General features: G+C 46.3%; 1 protein-coding gene across 1 annotated transcript; it reads left to right on the top strand.

The window, feature by feature from the left end:
• Nucleotides 1–8,008: 8,008 nt before the first annotated feature.
• Nucleotides 8,009–11,180, top strand: LOC125978962 (interferon regulatory factor 2-binding protein 2-A). Its single transcript, XM_049736890.2, has 2 exons — nt 8,009–9,815; nt 10,079–11,180. Exons 1-2 carry the CDS (start codon nt 8,978–8,980, stop codon nt 10,795–10,797), a joined length of 1,557 nt encoding a protein of 518 aa, XP_049592847.1. The 5' UTR covers nt 8,009–8,977; the 3' UTR covers nt 10,798–11,180.
• The last annotated feature ends 10,198 nt before the right edge of the window (nt 11,181–21,378 follow it).

Below are 21,378 nucleotides of genomic sequence, written 5' to 3'. Positions count from 1 at the left end.
ACTGCCATGATTACCAAAATATCACAACAACGTAGTGTGCCATTACCATGATTACCATTCCTACTTAGCGGTTAAGGAAATGTCTAGCATTTTTGTTGTTACATAGGTCAACACATGTAACCATTTTCAAATGGTAACGTGAAAAGGCCACAATACCTAGTCATGTAATTGAACGGGTAAAATGACAGTTGTTTTTCAGTCTTGCGTAAACACCCTCCGTCGAAACCAGTGTGACGACTATGCTGAGCGAGCCTGTTACGCACCGCGTAGTCCAATGACCCCACAAAGTCAGATCGGCAAGATAAGACACGCCCATCTCAACATAACCTTTGGAACTTTGGCTTGTTTGTCCTTGTTATTCGTTTTACAAACTCACCTTGTCTCTATCCATCATTGGCACACTTGCCATCGTTACCGGCGAGTACAAACAAGCTGAGTTTATATCACCCTGGGCTTATCAGGCCCCTTCAAGGGCACCGAACTTTCCCACAGCGCTCCCTCCGCTCCCCAACCATCCCCTCGGGACGCAACTGTTGCGTCAAGGCCTCTTATTTATTCCATGTGCTTCCCACAGGATGACAATAACAGCACGTGCGCTCGGCTCGCACCGGTGACTAAAGCGTACGCTATGTGCTAGGATAACGACTGCACGACGTATGACAACATGTACTGTAGCTCTGTGCAGCTCAACCGGTTTGTCATAAACAAGCCCACGACATGAGCTGATGCGACCTTAGCGCTGACGCAAACATGACTCAACTTTTCTGAATGCAGTCGGTGAAATATTTTTCTTGGAATTCAAACATGTCCGCACTTGAGCATAATTGCAGTACAGAACTAGGCCTTTGTGAAATGTCATGTTTGCAAAACGTGATTAAGATTGTGTTAATCTACTAGGTGTAGTGAAAATACACAATATGTACATGTATTATTTATTTATTTAGAATGACACATAAGGACAATAACGTTATATGCCTCAGTCTAAGATTAGATTTTCCAAATGATTCAACACTTAAACCGTCTGCAATAGAATCTGAGTAGAAATTCTTCTTTCTCCTCCTGCTTGCTTCATAAGGTATCCTGGTGCCATTTTGAATGCACACCAAACTTAACATACTGTATTTCCCGGACTATAAGGCGCACCTAAAAACCTAAAATTTTCTCAAAAGCTGACAGTGTGCCTTATAGTCCGGTGCACCTTAAATATGGACCAAATTCCCAAATTTAAACTGTCCCGAAGCATTGTGTCATGAAATCAATCATAAGTGGCCCGCTGAAGGCTATGAATCATGAATCAAAAAGACTATGGATCATTATTTTGTGATTATAAAGTAATTTGTTGCGTCTGAAGTTGAAATAGAAAAGATAGAATGGAGAATGATTTGATTTGGATTAAAAATCTGACATGATGCATTAATGGTGCGCCTTATATAAGGACAAAGTTTTAAAATGGGCCATTCATTGAAGGTGCGCCTTATAGTCCGGTGCGTCTTATAGTCCAGAAAATACGGTACTTGGTTTCACACCCGCTATATGTTTGCCAGAAAACTAGCTTAACAAGCAATTAGAATGTTCTTAATTTATTCCATTGCTTATGCTGTTTGTGGAGGACAAAATCTAGTTTTCTACTATGTACATAATAGATTTTTTTTTTTTTATGCAAAGCTTGCAACATGAGTATGATTACGTAAATTGCATGAGGATAGATTAATAATAATCGCCATGGTTTCGCCCCCACCCCCATGTTTAAACTTATCATGAATGTCCTTGAAATCAGACACAAACAGATGTGCTTGTCATTCCAACATTTTCCATCTCAGCGAGCTATTTCCGAAAACGAGCCTCTGAAGTGGTGGAAAGATTCTGTGCCCAGTTGCCCAGACAGTGTGGTTAAAGGGACTTTTATCACACAGACAGGGCTGGGGGAGGAGGGGTGGGGGGGTGGGGGACACAAACACTCATCTGCTGCCTTCCCAGCTTTCCCATCCGATGTGTGTGCGGGGGTAGGAGGCCGACTGTGACAGGCAACGCTACCCAGCCACTCAAGACACCCACCAGGCTCGCAAAACCGCAGGCAGATAATGAATGGCACACCATGATGACAACTTGCACTTTTATGGAAAGGGGAGGAAGGACATCTCTGGCACAGGCACTCGCTGTGCGCCATGATGAAACCACCTCCATAAAGCAGACAATCACACAGAGGGCACTCGTGTATGGGAGTTATGACCAGGACCAAAAAAGGCATCTTTCCAAGTGGATGATTGAAACCTCACCAGTCACTTTCATAATTTAGCCACAGTTTTACTACGTATTTATTGGAACTAGCCTTTTTATGAATGAAATATTTCATGCTCTCAATTAATTAGCTAGGTGTCCGCCTGACCAGAGCTACTCGAACACAAATTTCAAATGGCCACAAAATATTTTTCCCTGTGGATTTAATTTATTGAGGTAGTTTCTGCCACTTTGTTCCCTTATTCTGAAAAACACCAAACTAAGGTAGTGGCTTACCACTGACTTAGTGACCAATTCATGGTAACGCAACGAATCAATGTCAAGTAAAACTCTAATTCGAATGCCTTCTGGTGCAACATGTAATGGCTATTTATAAAAAGGCACTCGCAGTACTCTCTATTCATTATTTCATTGACGTACATAGCCGAACAAAAGTCAGGACACGCTATATTCCACCGCACGAGTCGCACCCTCTGCAGGTATGCTACTCGAGAATCAGCATCATTGCATAAGCACAATTAAACCAAATGAACAGGACAACTTAAAAGTACAAATGAAGACAAAATTAATAAATGTTAAAGGAACATTTACCCAAATGAGGACTACTGTTGAAGTCTTTTCAACAGACTGTAGTGTGTATTGTTGGCATGGAGACTAATGCAAGAATACGTGTGCAGACCCAACCAAAACAAAGCTTGCGGGAATAACAGTTCGGAGGCCACAACCAAACGGGGAGCGGGGCGGATGCGGCCTATTGAACTTCAATTCTTTACCATTCCTTTACTTTTCCATGCTTGTGAGGTCCTTAGAGACTCTTTTGTGATGAAGGGATATATAAATAAACTTGACTTGACTTCCAAAGTTTAGTTTCCTGCCCCCCTGTGCACAAAGCAAGGTCCTTAAAGACATGCTGAGAGGAGTCAGACGTGGAGGAATTTCGCCTCAATTTCAACGAACCACCTTTAGATTGAATTACAGACACAGAAGTTAGAACAGTTCCCTATGTATGGTTTGCATATTTGGATACTGTGTATAATTAGGCATACAAACAAATAATGCTATGTGACTGGCCTCGAAAGCCAGATAACAGTAAAGAAAGCGTCTTCCAAATTTGTGACAGCAACTTGATTTATGTTTGACTTTGTCTCAATGTCATTTCGTCCTAACACTAACTTGACGTCAGCAAACTGTCATCTACAATCCGAATCAGTTTATCCTCAAAAGATTAATAAAAAATATACTTATTGCATTATTAATTTTAACATAAATTTAATTGGCCAACTGATGGTAGCCCCACAATCTTATTTACATACAGTCAGACCCTTCGAGGAACATTTTACACATGAGCTCTATCCCCTCGTTTGCTTTCATCTTCTCCCAACCCTGAAATACCCTCCAAATAAAAAATGTCATAAATATGCATGTCCACGCATATTTTTACGTTTTATTTACCAGGGGTTTATGCAACTGTTTGGTTAAGCAAATGAATACATGCAAAGGAGCTCGCACAAATCACGAGGGTCCTCCAGCTAATAACAGTAAAGGACAGTGGGAATGTCAAAACATAAATAAATAAATAAATAAAATAAAAACACGCGTGCTCACACAAACAGCTGTGAATAAATGCAAAGCTCGGCACCGGGAAACGAGCAATTTAGGCATGCTATCTACCTTGCCAAGGATGTCAAGCACCGTATTCGAGTGACTGCTTAGCGGCTCAAAAATAGACCTAATAATAAGCCTGCATTGGAAAACTTTGTTTTTGGCTCAGAGGAAGACAGTCACACAAAGCATGAAAAGCATTTTTTTTTTCATTCGAGTAGAAAATAAATAGTCTTTTGGGGCCATTTTTTAAATAGCTGTTTTAGATTACAGGGATCTTTGTTCACCAAGTCGTAACAAAAGGGCCACATTATTTAGCTGCCATTTTGTGACAGCAAAAACCTCAATGCTAAAATTGTCTTTGAAAGGTAAACAAATGGCGGTGAAGGTGACGTTATTTGTTGCGGGAGCTGACGCGAAGTAGCCAGTAGTGGATTGAACAACAAGAAGCCAGGGGCAAGGGAAGGGGCGTTCACGAATTCTATTTGTGACTGAAAATATTCGGGGGGTTTCCGCAAGACAGGAAATGATGCTGTTGGCTCACAAAGTAAGCAAGCTTCCAGAAGGCAACAGAAGGTCTTCCTGTACCTGCTTACCACGAGTGCATGTGCACTTCAGCCGCATACTTGAAAGCATGTATGAAAATGGATGTGAGCGGAACGTTCACTTGGATTTTTTTCCCCCTCTGAGGACTTGTAAAATGTACCCAGTGGCCCGCCTCCTGACTAGGCTAGCAGATTAAAGGGGATGTATTGCCGCCTTGTTTTTTTCTAAATGGATACACATGTGGCACATCTGTGTCCAAGCCTGACTCATTACTCACTTTTTTTTTTTTTTTTTAATGTTCCATTCTCCGCAGCCATGGCAACAACTGCATGTTTGGCAGCAGGCTTTTGAAGGCAGTGGAAAAAGAGAGAGAGTGCCTTGGGAGGCAGCATAAAGAGAGAGAGGGAGGGAGGGGGGGGGGGCAGGTGGGTAGGGCGAGCAGGCTCTCTCAGTAGTTGGCCTACATCCAGTGTAATCATGCCATGGAGCCCAAATGAGGCCTTTGGCAGCACACCAGGTTTCTGAGAACAAAGATGTGAGCTTCTAATGTTGGCGGTGGGGCCTGCTTGGCATCCTTTGCCATTTCCCAGCAGCCCTTGCCTTGGCCGACTGCCAGGAATGCCCCCCCCCCCCTTCCCCTCGGCACACACGCCCCTCCTTCATCCCTTTTCCACCCACCACCCCACCACGCCCCACCTCCTGCAGGGACTGCAAAGAGGATCAGAATAAAGAGGAAGACTTGTTTTTCACTCCGTGCCTCTTGCTCCAGCCCAATGACATCACCTCTGCAGCCCCCAGATTCCACTCGACCGGCACATTTTTCCTTCCCTTTTGCCGACGGACCCTCCATTTTATGTGAATTCCTCCATTTTATACAGTCGGTCACGTGCGCTAGTGCGTTTTACTTGGTTATATCTAGAATCCAAACTAGAGGAATCTCCCTATTATCACATGTCACTTGACCTGAAAATATTTCAGGGCAGGTCTAGCTGGGAAATTTTAGAAAACTTTGGTGTTTAAGATATGGATTAATTAGACTGCTGAAAAAAAAGCACAAATTAATACGTGTTTAATTTGTTCTGTTACTGCACTCATAATTCAAAGAACTTGTATCTCAAATTACCTTTAGCTTTTGAAATATTCTGTGCCAGCCCGCCCACATAAAAACGCACGAAATAGTGTTGTAATGTGTTTTACAATTAGAAAAATACCACTTTGTAATACTGTACTTTATACTATCTCTATAAAAACATAATATTAAATAATTTATATTAATGACTATTAAATGTGTTTTGTAGCAAAATGCTGTTTTATAGCATTTTATTTGAATTCAATGGACATGGTGCATTTTGGAACAGACGCTATACTGAAAGCCAAGTAGTTGTTTTAAACACACTATGTGTCATTGTCTTTGTTTTATATTTAGTTTGATAGTAAACTTCAACTGGGCGTAGCAAAAAATAAAAAACAGCTTGAAGCCTCTTTTTCAAAGGATCATTCATTGTCTGGCAAACTGCTGATGTTGTCAAGTGAGCTAAGTTGAGTTCACTGCCACCATACAGCGTTTGTATTGTTGCTGGCAAATTAAAAAAAATGGGGCAGAAAAAATGTTTCATCTCATAATTCAGGTCACTCATCATATTATTTACATTTTTAAAGCGGGATAATCCCCCAAAAAACTTTGACACTTAAGGTGACTGTTATATGGTAGCCTGCAATTTAGACAGTTTCCAATATGCCAGAATTTTGCAGCAGTAAACAAGATGCTGCTGGTTTTGAAAATTAACTGTATTGTTATCCAAAAAGGGCTCCAAAATGTATCTTAGCTCTAATTGTTTCACAGTGGGGGCTAAAAAAAAGTACGTGAGAGTGAGAGGAATCACAGATCAATACACAATAATATGAGACATACTGTATCAATAATACACTGGTCTTGACCCCCCACCCCCCCAATATGGCCTCACGCCGTCCTGTTCTAACCTCCTTTTATGTCTGTGTAACATTTCATAGTTTGGTGTGCGCCTCAGCAGCTAAACACGTTATATAACACAAGGGTGGTGGGGGGGAGCAAAACAAATGAAAAAAAAAACACTGAAAACATCTTGTGTGCTCCACTTTTACGGCAGAAAACTTCAGAGAGAATAGAAAATGATTCTCTCCCATGAATAAAAGATTGTCGTTCTAATATTGAACAGAGTGGGGAAGTGCAAGAGTACAAAAATAATGTCATCTCATCAGGCGTGCGATGCTGTCACATGCCGGGTATTCCCCGGTCGTCACTCTCATTGGCGGTTTCATGTCTCATTTTCCATACTGCTGAAAAGCAGCATTCTGCAGCCATTCCATCTGCTTGAGTGGCTCCACTGAAACTAGACAGCAGCCAGCCGGGTCACACGCTGCTGATTTTTACTGTATACACGCTGCATTTTGCCACTCCAGCCATCTGTGCATGTCTGGCTTCCTCATTGTCGCCTTTGTACATTCCATTTCTGCTTTCGCTCTACAGCCACTGCAGCATTTTTTTTTTTTTTTTTTACATCAATGCGTCTTTCAAATTTTGATGATTTGAGATTTAATAGAACCCCGGCACTTGTACATTTGCTAGCTAGCTATTTGCTAGTACAAATGTTTTCTCGAGGTCTCCGAGCATTAGGCGACTGTTTCCCACCCATCTTAAAGGAAGATTTGTTTATTTACCCGTTGCCCCCTCCTCCCTTTGCAGTCATTTCCTAACTGTGTCATAAAGCCCAACAACACTTCCTACTGTTGTTCGCCCAACAAGGACTCCATTTGAGATAATGTGAGGATGAGGAAACGTCGTTTCGACTGTAGTTTACCATCAGAAATAACTCGCCGACTCCCTGCAGGGACTAAAACTGTGCACGGGTTAGGGTTCATTCACATGTTGGCGTCTTCACAAATGCAATCATCTAAGATCATGTGGTAAGAGCATAATTATAGTGCGACATAACTTCTTGATTTGGTTGGTGGAGAGCCTTTGAAGGAAGCCAGCGTGCATGATTCACACATCCAGGCTTGTGGCCAAATGGCCTCACGTCCCATACATGGGTGAGGCGGATGAGGGTATGTGACTAAACATCTTGCTTCCTTTTTTCCAACGTCACATGGACTTGCACGAACACATCCTGCTTTGTGTCTGCAGGTTTCAGACGCATTGCCTCACCCAAAGCCCGAGGCAAAAAGCTGCAATGAGTTGGAATGAGTGCAGATGAGAGGGAGGAATCTCAACTACCGAGACGCTCCTCCGTTTCAAACCTGCACTTTTACTTGAGGGGATTTTGGCACAGTTGCACTATGCGACGACATGTCTGATACCCCCACCCCCCTTCCACTGAGTAAAACCACTAACAGTGCAGTGAATCACCTAGCTTGATCGCTACGACCAATATTCAGATATTCTGGTACTCGTGTGAACGTCTGATTCATGCTAATCTCATTGAGTGAGTGCTTGTTTTGAAATGTGGGCACAAGGACGGCTCTGTGCACCAAACGACATTATTAAGAAGATTATCATTTTGCACTTTATTCTTATGCAAAGCAGAGTGGGTGGTGCTGTTGTACTGGATCACATTAGTGCTTTTAAGGAGGTGAGTGTGTTTTAAACGGCATTGGAGTTAACAACAGTCTGGAAATCCCCACCTCGTGACACAAGAGCTTCCTGGTTAATGGCTAATGGAAGCTCCTTTCCCCCTTCTCTTATCTCCGCATGGCCAGCAGGAGCTGTGAGCACGTGTTGAGCATATGCATGCCAAAATGTAGAAAATTCTCTGTTCGTTATGCGTGTCACATTTACTTATGGGTAGGGGGGGGGAACAGTCTTTCTTGGGGCTTAACCCACCTCATTCACCGCACAGCGGCGAGTAGTAGTAGTAGCGGCAGCAGCACATGGTGGCGTAGAGGCGCTTCGCGTGAAGAAAAACAAGCTTAAACTCAGCCCAGAAGCGGATAAAGCTCTGAAAATAGGACAAAGCAGCAGTCAACTGGAGGAGCTGGAGAGCCGCGCTCTGCCGAGTGTGTGCGAGTGTTATTTTCCATCCCCTGGCGCTCCGTTGCTCGGCTGCAGCCGCATTTTTTGCACAATTTTGCAGACCTGCTGGAAAAGAAGGGATTGACTCGCAAATATGATCGCACGGCGCGGGTAAATGCTTATTTGTTTTTGTTGTCTTGTGAAATGGTTTGTAAAAAGGGCAGGGTGCGTGGCAAGAGGCTGCGGTAAAGTAGGGGGAGAGGGGAGCGCGCGTGTGGAGGGGGTTCTGTCGAAGAAATCAAGTCAATAGAAGTGGAAGCGGGCGTGGTGACGTCACTGGTCCACATTGAGCCAGTAGTACATTGAGTCAGCGGCGCTAGATAGACGAGCGCCCGACTAAAGTACACACCGACATGAACTTCTCCCTGTGAAACTCCACCGTCGTCACTCGCTCAGCCGGGAAAGGACCACTTTTCGGCTGCTTTTTGGCCGCACGGAACTTGCTTTTTAACCGCGTTCCAAAGGGGTGGGGGGGGAAAGAGAGTGAGGAGAGGAAGAAGAGCACATTTAGGGTTTGTTTTCAGGGGGTCGACGACGAGCGCCATGTCGTCCGCGGCGGTCGCTGCTTCTTCCAGGAGGCAGTCATGTTATTTGTGCGACCTGCCCCGCATGCCCTGGGCCATGATTTGGGATTTTACCGAACCCGTGTGCAGGGGATGTGTTAACTACGAGGGAGCGGACCGCATCGAGTTTGTCATCGAGACGGCCCGCCAGCTGAAGCGGGCTCACGGCTTCCAGGAGGGCAGGTCTCCCGGCCCCGTCAAGTCGCAGCTCTCCGGGAAGGAGATCCAGGCGATCAACCACGCCGCGGCGGCGGGGGACCCGGGCTCGCGGCCGCCGCAGCCGCTGGATCGCTACCCTCTCTCCTCCGAGCGACCCCCCAGGCTGGGTTCTGAGTACCAGTCTGGACGTCAGGCGAACGGCATCCCCGTCCCCAATGGATTTCCTAAGCCTGACGAGCCGCCGGAGCTGAACCGCCAGAGTCCCAACCCGCGCAGGAATAGCGCGGTGCCCCCGAATCTTGTGCCTTTGGTGAACGGGAGCATGGCGCCCGTGCACGCCGTCAACGGCAGACCGGGCCAGATGGGACTTTCCTCCGCTCTGGCGGCAGGTAGTCCCGCCGAGCTGGGCAAGAGACCCGCCTCGGTGTCCAGCAGCGAGCACGAGCGCGACGGCAAGGAGAAGCACCGACCCGACAGCCTGACGCCGGAGATCTCGGACGGCCACAAAGGCAGAGGGGAGCCCGACTGGATGGGCAAGGGCAAGACGGTGCGGGACCTCATGGCTCTGCACACGTTCGACAGCCGCTTCAAGAAGGACCATGCGGCCATGCAACAAAGGGCCATGGGCTATGATGGCAGCGCCTCGGCTTCCAAGTCAGGTAGGCAGTAGCAGCACGTTTATTTTGTTTGTTTGATGCTATTATTACTATTTTAAAATAATAACTAGAATACCCTGCCATGGTGTTTTATCTGTACCATGTGACCCCTCGCTATATACACACGCACGCACACGCACACACACAAAGGTAATGTTTTTTTGCAGCCTGTGATGCCGCCACATACATGTTTTCCACTGGCTGTACATGTGCCCTTGTCTGAGCAACTCATCCACGCTCTCTGTTTAACCCTTTCCCACCTCCAGACAGAGGAAAACACCCCCGCAGCATGAAGAGAAAAGCGTCACCTGAACCCGAGAGCGAGGGCACGGCCGCCAAGCTCAACGGAGAGGCGCAGCAGTGGTTACCTCCGCCTTCCGACGGACTCAAAATGCCACCGGTCCCCCCTCCGAGCTTCGCCAACCCCCCTTCCACGATATCCCCCCACTCCCGCACCACCCCGCCGGAGGCAGCCCAGAACGGCCAGTCCCCCATGGCGGCACTCATCATGGCGGCAGACAATGCGGGCGGGAACAGCTCCCCCAAGGACGCCAACCAGGTCCACTCCACCACCCGCAGGAACAGCAGCAGTCCCCTCTCGCCCTCCTCCATGAGTCAGAGGAGGCTGGCGCAGAGAGATGCATCAGGTGCAGGTACCCCCCACGTGCCAGGCATGGACCAAGTGCACCCCCAAAGCATTCCGGACTCCTCGGTGCCAGGCAGCATACCCCTGTGCTGCACGCTGTGCCACGAGCGTTTAGAGGACACCCACTTTGTTCAGTGCCCGTCTGTGCCCTCTCACAAGTTCTGCTTCCCCTGCTCGAGGGAGAGCATAAAGCAGCAAGGCGCCACGGGTGAAGTGTACTGTCCGAGCGGGGAGAAGTGTCCCCTGGTGGGCTCCAACGTACCGTGGGCTTTCATGCAGGGGGAAATTGCCACCATCCTGGCAGGAGACGTCAAAGTAAAAAAGGAGAGGGACCCTTGATTTGGTTCCAAGCCGAGAAAACGAGTATAAATATATAAATATCACATACATACCATTCAAACAAACTAACGGACTTGTACATATTGGACCCAAGGGAAGAGTATACTTCGTAAACATGGTTGTATAATTTTTGATTTTTGAATACATTGTGTTTCTATATTTTTGAAGATAAAGGTATGTACTCATTATAATGGACTACGTTCCTCTTTGTTGATGTTTAACACAATTCTCGATGTACTTCTAGGTCTGGTGGCAGTTCCTGTTTAACGTAGAATGTGACTAATGCTACTCTACGAGCACTTGGCAAAACTGAAATGCTTTTAGCTGTACTTGTATGCACTTGTTTAAAAATTGCCAAATACAATTTCTTGATCTTGTATGAACTGATTGTCTGAGCTTGCTTCATTCGAGTGGTTAAGGGGCGCCGGGCTGCGGACGTGTGCGGAAGGCAGGGCTCCTTTCTGCTTGTTGTGACGCCTCAGGAGGACGTAAGTGGGCTAGCAGGCAGCACAAAGGCACCCCTGTCTCCGCGCACATGACTCGTAAAAAATGAAAGCGCGCTTGGTAATAACAGGCTCATTGCTCCTCAACCCCCCTCACCCCCAAATTGCTTCCATTTGCGCAGCGTTGTGACTGACTGCTGCCTACTGAAATATGTGCCGAGTCATGTTCAGTCAGATGGAATCTGTTGAGTCAGTTCATGTGGGAACGTGCACCATTATCAGCGCCACCATGATGTGGCAATGAAAGTTACGCTATGAATCACTCTGATCTGCATCTGAATCCATCACAAGAGTTGCAGCTTGTATGCAGGTTGGCCCAGACGTCATTTTTGTTTTGTTCCTATCGCAAGTGGCCAATAAAAACATCAGTGCAGACTGCAAGCATGAATTGGGCTGCATTTGTAGCGCCGCAAAACATATTTCCCACATTCGGTCATTCTGACAACACGCTGACTGCAGGGCTCAGCCCTAATAAGAGCAGAAATCTACAAGAATAGGCAGTGTGTGCTCCCACACACCGAGTGCACGCTCACGTGCACATGTGGCAGAATCTCAAAAGAGGAGCCGTAAAGTGTAAACGTCAGGTTGCCGTGTGTGATGTCAACGGGGCGTCTCGACCCGTCCCTGCAAAGTGCGAGCTGCTTATGCCGTCGTTAAATGACAAAAGGCAGTTAGTGTGCCTTCAAACGACAAGCGGTGTTGACGCTGCGTACAGACAAAGAAGTCTCACTCGCATGTAGCTGACGCTGCAGCAAACAGACATTCTTGCTCTCAGGGCTGGGTGGGGGTGCTGCATGTGTTGATGTAGTAGGTAGTTGCGTAATTATTTGAGACACAATCTGCTTCCTGCTCATGTTTTGTTGAGCTGTCAGTTGCAGGGCTAAAAAATGTTGCAACGGTGTGCCAACGAATGCAATTCTATTCTTAAGCCCTTCAGGATTCATCGAAATGTTTTCCTCCATGATCATATATGCTGTCCTAGCAAACTAAGTACAAAAGTTGATTGAATCTAACATGTCCTATTAACCTGAAACACAAAAAGAAGATAAAATCTTTTGTGATATTCGTCTTTCAATACGTGCCATTTCAAAAACCGCCGTTTGTTTATAACTTCTTTCCGTTTACTGGTGTTCTTATCAGCCGCTTATCACTTGGACTTTAAAACCAGAAACGCAGCCTAGTTTGATAAAGGTCAGCGCTGCAGTTAGTCACACTCGCGCCATCTACCAGTCAATGTGCACTTTATTTTATGAATCAGGACTTTGACCCACTTGTGCTTCATAATGGAATGGCCGTCAAGATTAGCAATGTGTGTGTACGCGGTGGCTTGTGTACTAGCACACAAAGGAACATTTGTATGCACTGCCATAAAGTGTTATCGCAACTGGACCGATGCGTGTTCGTTCACTAAAATAGCATGCGCTGCCACAAATACGGCGGTAATGTCTGTGCCCAAAAAAAATGGTGCACCGGTGGTTGTATTGGGGCTAGTGAAATGGGTTCACAGCAGGTGCGAGGGTGATTAATAAGCGGAGACAAGTTAGCAAACAGTCACAAAAAAGCGTATTCAACTATTATGATGTTGCTTTTGTTGATACTACCGAGGCATGCTGGGACGCTTTTGAGTTAATGTCTCTCTTGCCTTCATTTGGTTTTGTGTTACTTACCTTCAGGGAGTTTTTCGTTAATGTTTAATCTGCCGATGAGACCTGGCTCGGATGCTATCTTGCCACATTATTCTAAACTGACACGTCTCCGCCAAGTGGAAGCGAAACTGACGTCTCTGCGGACAAATTCATTCATTCCGTTTGCCTGCTTTCGAGTGAGAACTTTAGTTTGATGTTGCAGTTGTTACACACATTTGCGGCATTCTTTATCACTCCGGCATATTGTTTAATCAATGCTTGTAAAATCCCTCATTGGCTGTTTGATTGATATATGTGACTGTTCATCAGACTAAGTGAGAGGCAATAAGAGATAGTCTGTTGCCTCACCGCCTCGCCTCTTAATGGTTAACTAAACTGTAGCTCGGCATGCAGCCCTTATGCAAAGATGTTGATGGGGTAAAGAGGCCACAGCTTGGATAGGTCACAGTTCATATTTGTTGTCTCTGGAACAACACTTAGAGCGAGGAGTGCACTCGTTGACTGGAAAAAGCCGACTCCATGTGTTTGCTTTATTCATGTGGCGGTTGCGCAACGCTAACTGTGTATAATGTTTTCTATTGTTTTGTCAATATCGTAGTAAAAACAGAACACAAACTCTTCTTATCACAGAGACACATTTAATGTTTGCAAATATCCCTCTGTGTAATATGAGCTCTCTGTGATTCAACTGATATTTCCGAGCCGTTTATGTTCCTCTTAGCTTGTAATAGCGCGCACCGAGATAAAACGATACGTCTCTGCAAAACTCACAATGTCGTCCGAGCGTCGCATTTATGTTTTGCATTGCGTTATTGATAGTTTCGTGGTAAATTTAGCCGCCTGGTTATGACCTTGTGTGAGTCCAGACTGCCTTTGCTTGGAATATGCATTTATCATCTGTCATCTGCTCAAAACATTATGTTCATAATACCGAGCTGACGGCGCTGTGGCTCGTCTCCAAAATACGTAATGAGTGGGGGAATTTTTGGTCTGAAGAGGAAGTGCATGTTTTGAAGGTCATTGCTGGCTGACAATGGAGACACGCACTAAAAACACAATGTTACAAGACGTGTTTTCATTGTGAGGTAGCACTAGTAGAATGTAATTGTGTCAAAAAGTCAAACTTAATTGACGTTGTGGTGTTTAAGGTGTTTAAATCCTTGTGCAACTGTAATTCCTCCGAATTTTCACCCATAGAAATACTTTGGAGCTGTTAAAGCGAGGTAAATGGGTAACGAGTGGGAGGGAGGGATGGATGGCATGTGCGAGACAGTGAAGTATTACATGTTGCCAGCTGTTTCACTAACCCATCTATGTTTAGCACAATAATGTGCCAAAAGGAGTATCTGGACCACATTTTCCCGCTCGCTGTAAAACCGATCCGCTTGGTTTAAATTTAGACCTGTCAGGGAAAACAAGGTCACAGCAAATGTTGTATTGAGGACACACTCACATCGCCCTCTTTTTTTCATCAATCAAAGTTCCCCTTTGGAGTCAGGCTCAGCCTCCCGTGAGGGTCGTAATGAAGGCTTCTTGTCGAGGCGCTGGAAAGGAAGGAGGGAGCGAGAAGACGGAGAAGTTGGAGCTCCAACCGGCAATTAGGAGGAGCATGGCTGGATGTGTAAAACGTTCCTTCAGATTCTTGGCTGGCTTTTCAATTGGCTGGTTCGGCCATAAAAGCCAGCCACGTTAAGTTGATTACAATGCCGAGAGCCAAATGGACTTTCTCTCTCCGTGGTTGGGTTCACTGAGTTTAGCTCGGCGAGAAGACGACGTCATGTCAATCTATATTTTTACTCATGTTCTGCAAACATGTATGTCTGCCTTATCTTTACATTTCCCTCTGTTTCCGCAGCTACTCTCGCACTATACATTCTTACAGTTCTCTTTTTCTGTTGCCGCGTTGCTATGAATCAAGTCTGTGAAATGGAAATGAGGACTCTCTCTTCCTCCCTCCCTCCCTCCCTCCCTCCCTCCCTCCCTCCTGCTCTTTCCAGACATCAAACCAAGCTATGCCTCAATGTTTTTCTCAGATCTTGGAGTGCTGCCAAATCTTGTAAGTGGAGCAGCTGAGAGAGGGAGGGAGGGAGGAGAGGAAGAAGGAAAGAGGACAAAAAAAATTATAAGGAGAGCGGATGAAAAATGAACATGGGAAAGAGGCGAAGTGAGAGACGAAGACAAAGAATGGGACGCTTCCAAGAGCGTTTGGGCTTTCGAGCACCGCACGATCTCTTCTTTTTCTGCTGAGCAACAAGCCCAGACGCCTGGCTTGGGATCAGCTGATAAGATGGTGCATTGCTACTATGCTGCATAAAAAAATAAACAACAGGATGCCTTATCTAGTGTGCATTCAAGTCTTAGGATCAACCCATCCGATTCTATGTACGTGCACAAGATGGGCTCTCCAGCTGCCTCGCAAGCACCCCGCCCACCCAATGTATGTATTTGGGCTGTGTTGCCCGGTCTCACATGCCAGACTAAAGTTAGATTTACCGCCCAGCATGAGCCAGGCTAAAAGTAAACATGTGAGCAGCAAGCACAGCTTTTCTCCAGAAGGATCTTCAGCTCTCTGCACTGCAACTTTTTTTTTTCTTTCTAATGAGAAACACAGGACCTCATTCACCAAACAAAGTTTGCTTGTAAGAAAAGTACGGTACACTACGAATTTCGTAAGATTTCACAAATCCCAGAATTTGAGTGCTTATCTAATGACTGCGCCAATTACAAATTTATTTTACTCCTCATTCTCATATTCTTCATCGGAGAAAGCCGAGCTAATTCAATGACGGCCTCTGCTGACAGGCACAAATGCAATTATATTCTCTAATATGATAAACAATAGAATTAGTACTTTGATTTTTCTTGTTACTGCGTATTATTTATAGCGATGGTAGCCTAAATATTTTAGGGTCTGCTTCTGTGGTCGTTGGGATCTGCCTTGTGTGTGTAGGTATTTATAAATCCCCGCATGTCTTTGTGTCTCTGCGCCGAAGAAGTGCACAAAGTCCATTTAAGGTAAACACAGGCTGAGGAGACGCAGGCGACGACGGCGAATTGTTCCAGCTTCAGTGCCATGATGTAGTAAATGGTTGGACTGTGAATGCAAACGTCGGCGGCGTGTATCTGACGAGGGAGCGGCCCGCTAGGCTGATGAATGGCTGGCTTTCTGGGGTGTGTCAGCAGATCTGCGGTGATGTATTATGGGATGCTCACAGCAGCTCATTTCCTCCCCGTCCTTGTCTGTTCTAGCCCGGCTCCCGCTTAGGGCCTCGGCCTCACATAATTATTGCCCTGTCAAGTCGGGCTGCGGTGCGGCAAGCGCGTCTGCGTGCTACAAAGATCAGCCTCTGCCACAACCACACAATTACACTCTGGAGTTGCGGAATCAGAAAGCACACAACTTTGCTTGCTGAGAGGTCCTTCTTTCGTCCTGTTCGATATTTTGTCATTTTTGTTTGTATCGGTGGGATAAAGTGTGTGCCAGAGCGATTCACTGTAGTTTTTCTGTATGTTACATAACCAAGTGTGGGAGCTATTTCTCTTCTGAGTGCTAATACTGTCATCAATCAAGGCTTCATAACGGCATCTCGTCTTGCCTGCATCTCTTTCTTTTGTCTCGCCTTTTGTCTTTGATTTTTGGCAAACTATTGCTTCGAAAAGCATTTCTGAGCCACGGATCATTTGGAGAGGGCAAGCGCGGCCTGTGTTTGACAGGTGGCTGCTATTATTGGAGTTGGTGATTTTGAGTGTGTTACACAACTGTGGCTGGGGCCGCTTTATTTAGAGCGCTTGCAATGCTTTGCCGATTAGCTGATAACTCCGGTGATGCATTTCGCAACAGGTGGGTGAACACAGGGTCTCTCGATATAGCACAGAATCACCAAATGCAGTTGTGACCCATCATCATAAAAAGTCTGCTAATGACAGGTTGTGTGGGATATACCGTAGTGTATACAGCGCTCTGTAATGATATAATCACAAGGCAGACAGGGCAGCCGCTCCCCTCCCTTGTCCTTCTCTTTGGCTGCAATGTGCAGGGGGAGAAAAATGATCCAATGTCATCCGGAGTGATGGAAGCTTCGCCGTTGAGCCAGAGGGATATGTTCAGTAGAGGGGGGGAGGGTGGTGGTGGTGGTGGTGGTGGTGGTGGTGGGGAGTGCGGATATTTCTGTTTCAGTGTGAGTTGGAGTAAGTCTGGGCACTGAGCCAAGCGTGCTGATGGAGGGGAAGGGAAGGGCTGAGTGCGAGGGGGGGGGGTCGGAGAAAGAGGAAGAGGAGGGAGTCGGAGACCTTTTTGGGCTGTCAGCCTCACGAGCACACAGCTGCTTCTGGAAAATTCTGCACCCCGCCCCACTAAACCGTCGGGCATGACATGAATAACAAGAGTGGCCGAGCCGTCCGCATGCAGCCGAGAGTTTTTCTTTTGACGCGGGCCTAACAGAGCGCTCCGAACGCACTGGCCTTGCACATAGTGGAAAAATCAACAATGAAGGGGACACCGGGGCACAATGTGGAAATGAAATCCAGGCTTTAGAGGGCTTTGTCTGGACAAGGACGCCGCCCGCACAGACCCCGAGGGCTTTGGAAAAGGCCGTGTAGCAAAATGCCAGCCGATGTGTTTTGATGGGGTTACTTGTTCACCAGCCAGTCACTAATTGGAGACTAGCAAGCCACTAAATGACTTTCACCCAGCGTGGGGCTTTTGCAAATTTCCTCTCTGTAGTTCTGCGCTCATGCCAAGGCGACAGCAGCGGAACAAAGCCAGCATGTCGTTTCCATCGTGACCAGTAACCACTTGCCTGGGGTCTAAGTACAGCCTTTGCATCGGTGTGTGAGTGAGATGAGATAATGCTAGCCTTTATCGGCCCGTGCGGTTGTTAGCCATGCACGGCCCTGCCTGCCTGCCTGGTGTTGACATTTCCCTCCCCAGCCTGTCTGAACACATCGAGCAATGGCGGCTCCTGTCAGGCTGCGTTTACGGCCGATAGAGAGATGAGTCACACGCACTCATTTCGCCTCTGCCTCTGCCTGGCAGTGCTCTTCCCCTTAACCCCCGCCATTCCCGCTCTCCAGGCCTTATGTGTCCATGCGGCACATGGTGGATTATATAAATAGCAGGGAACGCGTGGCTCGTCGCTGACGCCTGACATTTTCATGCCCCAGCAAGCCGCCGATACAGTTGGCGCTTGGCACGCATTCCTCTCCTGGGTTTATCCATCTGTTGGTATTGAGCCCAGCCCCTCCCCCCGTCCAGCCGGTTGTATGTTCTTGTAACGTAACACGAGCATCACCTCTCGCTCTATTCATCGTTACATGCGAGCGTGGCATGAGGCAGACCTCGCCCCTTCCTCCGGCAATGTTTTTCTCTGTTGCTCTCTTTCGCTCACTACCAACCCTCTCTCCCCACACCACAACAGACAAGAATGCCAGCACGAAAATAACAACAACGCCACACTATTTGTTTCAATTCGCCTTACATCGGCGTTCAGCCCATAAAGATTCCAAAGGGACGGAGTGTTGCTTGGTTGGTGTCGTGCTGAAAGGCACAATGCGAGCTCCGTGCGCAGGCAGGGTGCTTCCTGGATGCCCGCCAACTTCCAGTAGCACAGCACTGCAGCGTGTCAATATGCCCGTTGCCACGGAAACAAGGAGTGCACATACTGTCACGTTGGCAACCGAAAGCCTTCTCGTTACTCTTCGCTGCCTTTCTTTACAAAGGACCGGCAAAGTTGTAGGAACGACTCTGCTGTAGATGTATCACCGCTTCCCACACACCCACGCAAGCACGCACAAAGAGATGCCTGCACCATTCAGTCACTCAGTGACTGGGGCAGGGCATGACCCCACCTGCGCAATTGTGTTTGTTGGATTAGTGATTTCAGAGCACATATTTGGACAACCCGTGATGTGGCTTTGTTAAAATTGGACAAAATCGTCTTACATGTGCTGAAAATAAAATGCAAAATAAAATAATTATGCCCCCCACAAAGAGATTATTGTTGTTGATCAATCCGTAACGTCCTTGTCGCTGTATGAATCACTGCTTCCTCGCACATGTTATCAGCATAGTGATTGCGTCCTGCGTCAAGCAACCTGGCTGTGAGTTATTACTGGCAGGTCTATAGCCCTCCGTCAGGCCTTGTGAAAGAACAACCTCAGCTGTGTCGCGCAGTGCAGCGCCTCTGTTGCAAAGTCACAACTTGCAACATAAGTCATGCGTTTGAGACACAAAGTGCCGCAGCAAGCTCATCAGTCTTCCCTAAGCTGCGACCTTGATCAGAGGTGTGGCGTCTCTTTGCTCATAGGGTAGAACTGAAGTCATTTTATTTTGTTTTGTGAAAGATACAAATGTGGGATACAGCAATGCACAACTTTATTTAAAGCTTATACGTATTTGGAAGTAGAAGGTGTCACAGATGACCTTTTCATGGCAATTGTTTAAACGGAGGCAGTGATTGATTGGCTAACCAGGTAGACACTATTGAGCATGGTACCGCCCCGTCGACTCAAGAGGTGTAGGACTGTTTGCGGACCCCCTTCAAAATGCCACCCTGTATGCCAACGTGAGATGTGGTGCGTGATATAAATTTATAGCAATGTCGAGATTGGAACTGAAAGTCAGCTAGTTTGGTTTGAAACAGCACCCAAGAAACTCATCTCGGTCCGTTCATCGCTTCTTGCAAGTTAACTTGTCTCTCGTTGCTGTTCCAGTCGCCACATTGACAGTCCTACTATCTTACACCATCCTACTTGATTCAGAAAGTCAAACAAGTAATCGTATTAACCGCTCTCATCGAGCTTTATGGTCCGCATTTGTTGTTTATTGCCGTCTATTCAATTCACTCCCATATTCTGCGTATGTATCTGAAGGACAGTTAAAGGTTGTCTCTGTCACCGGGCATCTTATCCATGTCTGGCTCCATCAGCTCGTATCACTGGAGGTGAAAGGTTCGGTGCCAGCTATATATAACCGTTAAATCCTCCCCACAATTTTGTTTGTGCCTTGAGTGGTGTTGGAACAGCTGCGCGAGTGTCACAGCTTGCCTAGGGATGCAGATCAAAGTGCTGATATGGTTTGTTATTTTGGGTTGTGCGCTGCCCTGAGGTCCCAAGATTTTTTTTTTGGGAGCATGGCAAGATGGCTGGAGGGATAAGTGGTTCTGCGGCCAAGGGGATCTCAGCTCAAAGGTCCCCCCAGCATGCAACGTGAGCCCAACTGCCACATGGGATTGTGCAAATTCTGAGGGCAAAGAGAACTGCTGACATTGCCAGGCACAGGCGTGACTGCACAGACTGGGCGGGATCAAGTCCTCAGCTCATGACCGCTATTTCAGACGGAGTCTTCAGTTTGGACACAGTGCTCCATTTTATCTTCTTTGTCAAAGTTCATTCTTGTCTTGATAAACAAATGTCACATTACCTCACCTCAAGAACCAATTAGGAGTTGTTCTGCTCTGCCTTTGAGCCTATCACATGACCTTTCTACAATGAAGTTTAAAAGCTTTGTTACAGACAGCAGATAAGAAATGTCGATAATCATGGCAATAGGCGCCGGTCTGAATCTCGAACTACAATATACATGACATATATACTATAAATGTAAATAAAACATCTTTAGATCTTTCAAATGATCATTAAAAAAGAAGGACAGCACACAAGGAAATTCAGAAATCTATCAAGTTTATGATTATAGTATGCATAAATGGAGAGCAGCTGTACTAGCGTGTCTATATTATACCACAAAGAGATCATGAGGTCATTTGGAATGATTCTTCTTCTGCAAACTATCAAAGGGTCTCAAGTGTCTCCCCATAATGGAAGTTATAACAAGTCTGCTGAAAAGGTCTCTTGCACAACAGCAGCTGCTACCTCTCACCAATGTTAATGTCAAACATTATATTACCATTAACTCTCTGTGCTGCTGCTAAATGTTATCATAGATCTTCAGACAGACAAAACCTCCCATTTCCATTCAAGTCAGGTGGTGATAGCGGACTGACACAAAAGAGAAAGATGCCATGTCATTCACTTAATTACACCCCCGCCCCCCTAAGGCATACACCTTGAAAACCACTTGATTAATTTGTTTGCCGTTTACAGAAAACGATCAAGGAATCCTTGTCCAAAGTTGCCCGTGTACACTGTGACACTATTAATTAAGAAGGATATGTGGAGATTGCGCCATAAATCACTGTACTCATATTTTCATGCTCGGTCTACTGCTTGAATTGGTTACTTGTTCCTGTCATAACATTGAGGTTGTCAGTAAGGAGACAGACGACATCGGAAGGCAAATGCTGTATTGTCATATTACTCTCTGAGGAGTTTGACAATAGAGGAAAAGATAACCGACTTGTTCTCATTGCCGCCGCCGTGCCCGACATCTGGGACATAAAGAAGGCAGTAACACAGGGGTCCGATATAACACGCAA

Source organism: Syngnathus scovelli, chromosome 12 (assembly GCF_024217435.2).
Source record: "Syngnathus scovelli strain Florida chromosome 12, RoL_Ssco_1.2, whole genome shotgun sequence".
Lineage (NCBI taxonomy): Eukaryota > Metazoa > Chordata > Actinopteri > Syngnathiformes > Syngnathidae > Syngnathus > Syngnathus scovelli.
This window is presented reverse-complemented; position numbering and strand designations above follow the sequence as displayed.

Excerpts from the sequence above, each read along its gene's own strand:
- LOC125978962 (XM_049736890.2), top strand. The coding sequence starts at position 8,978 with ATGTCGTCCGCGGCGGTCGCTGCTTCTTCCAGGAGGCAGTCATGTTAT. Across the intron at positions 9,816-10,078 it reads CGCCTCGGCTTCCAAGTCAG|ACAGAGGAAAACACCCCCGC; the intron begins GTAGGCAGTAGC and ends TCCCACCTCCAG.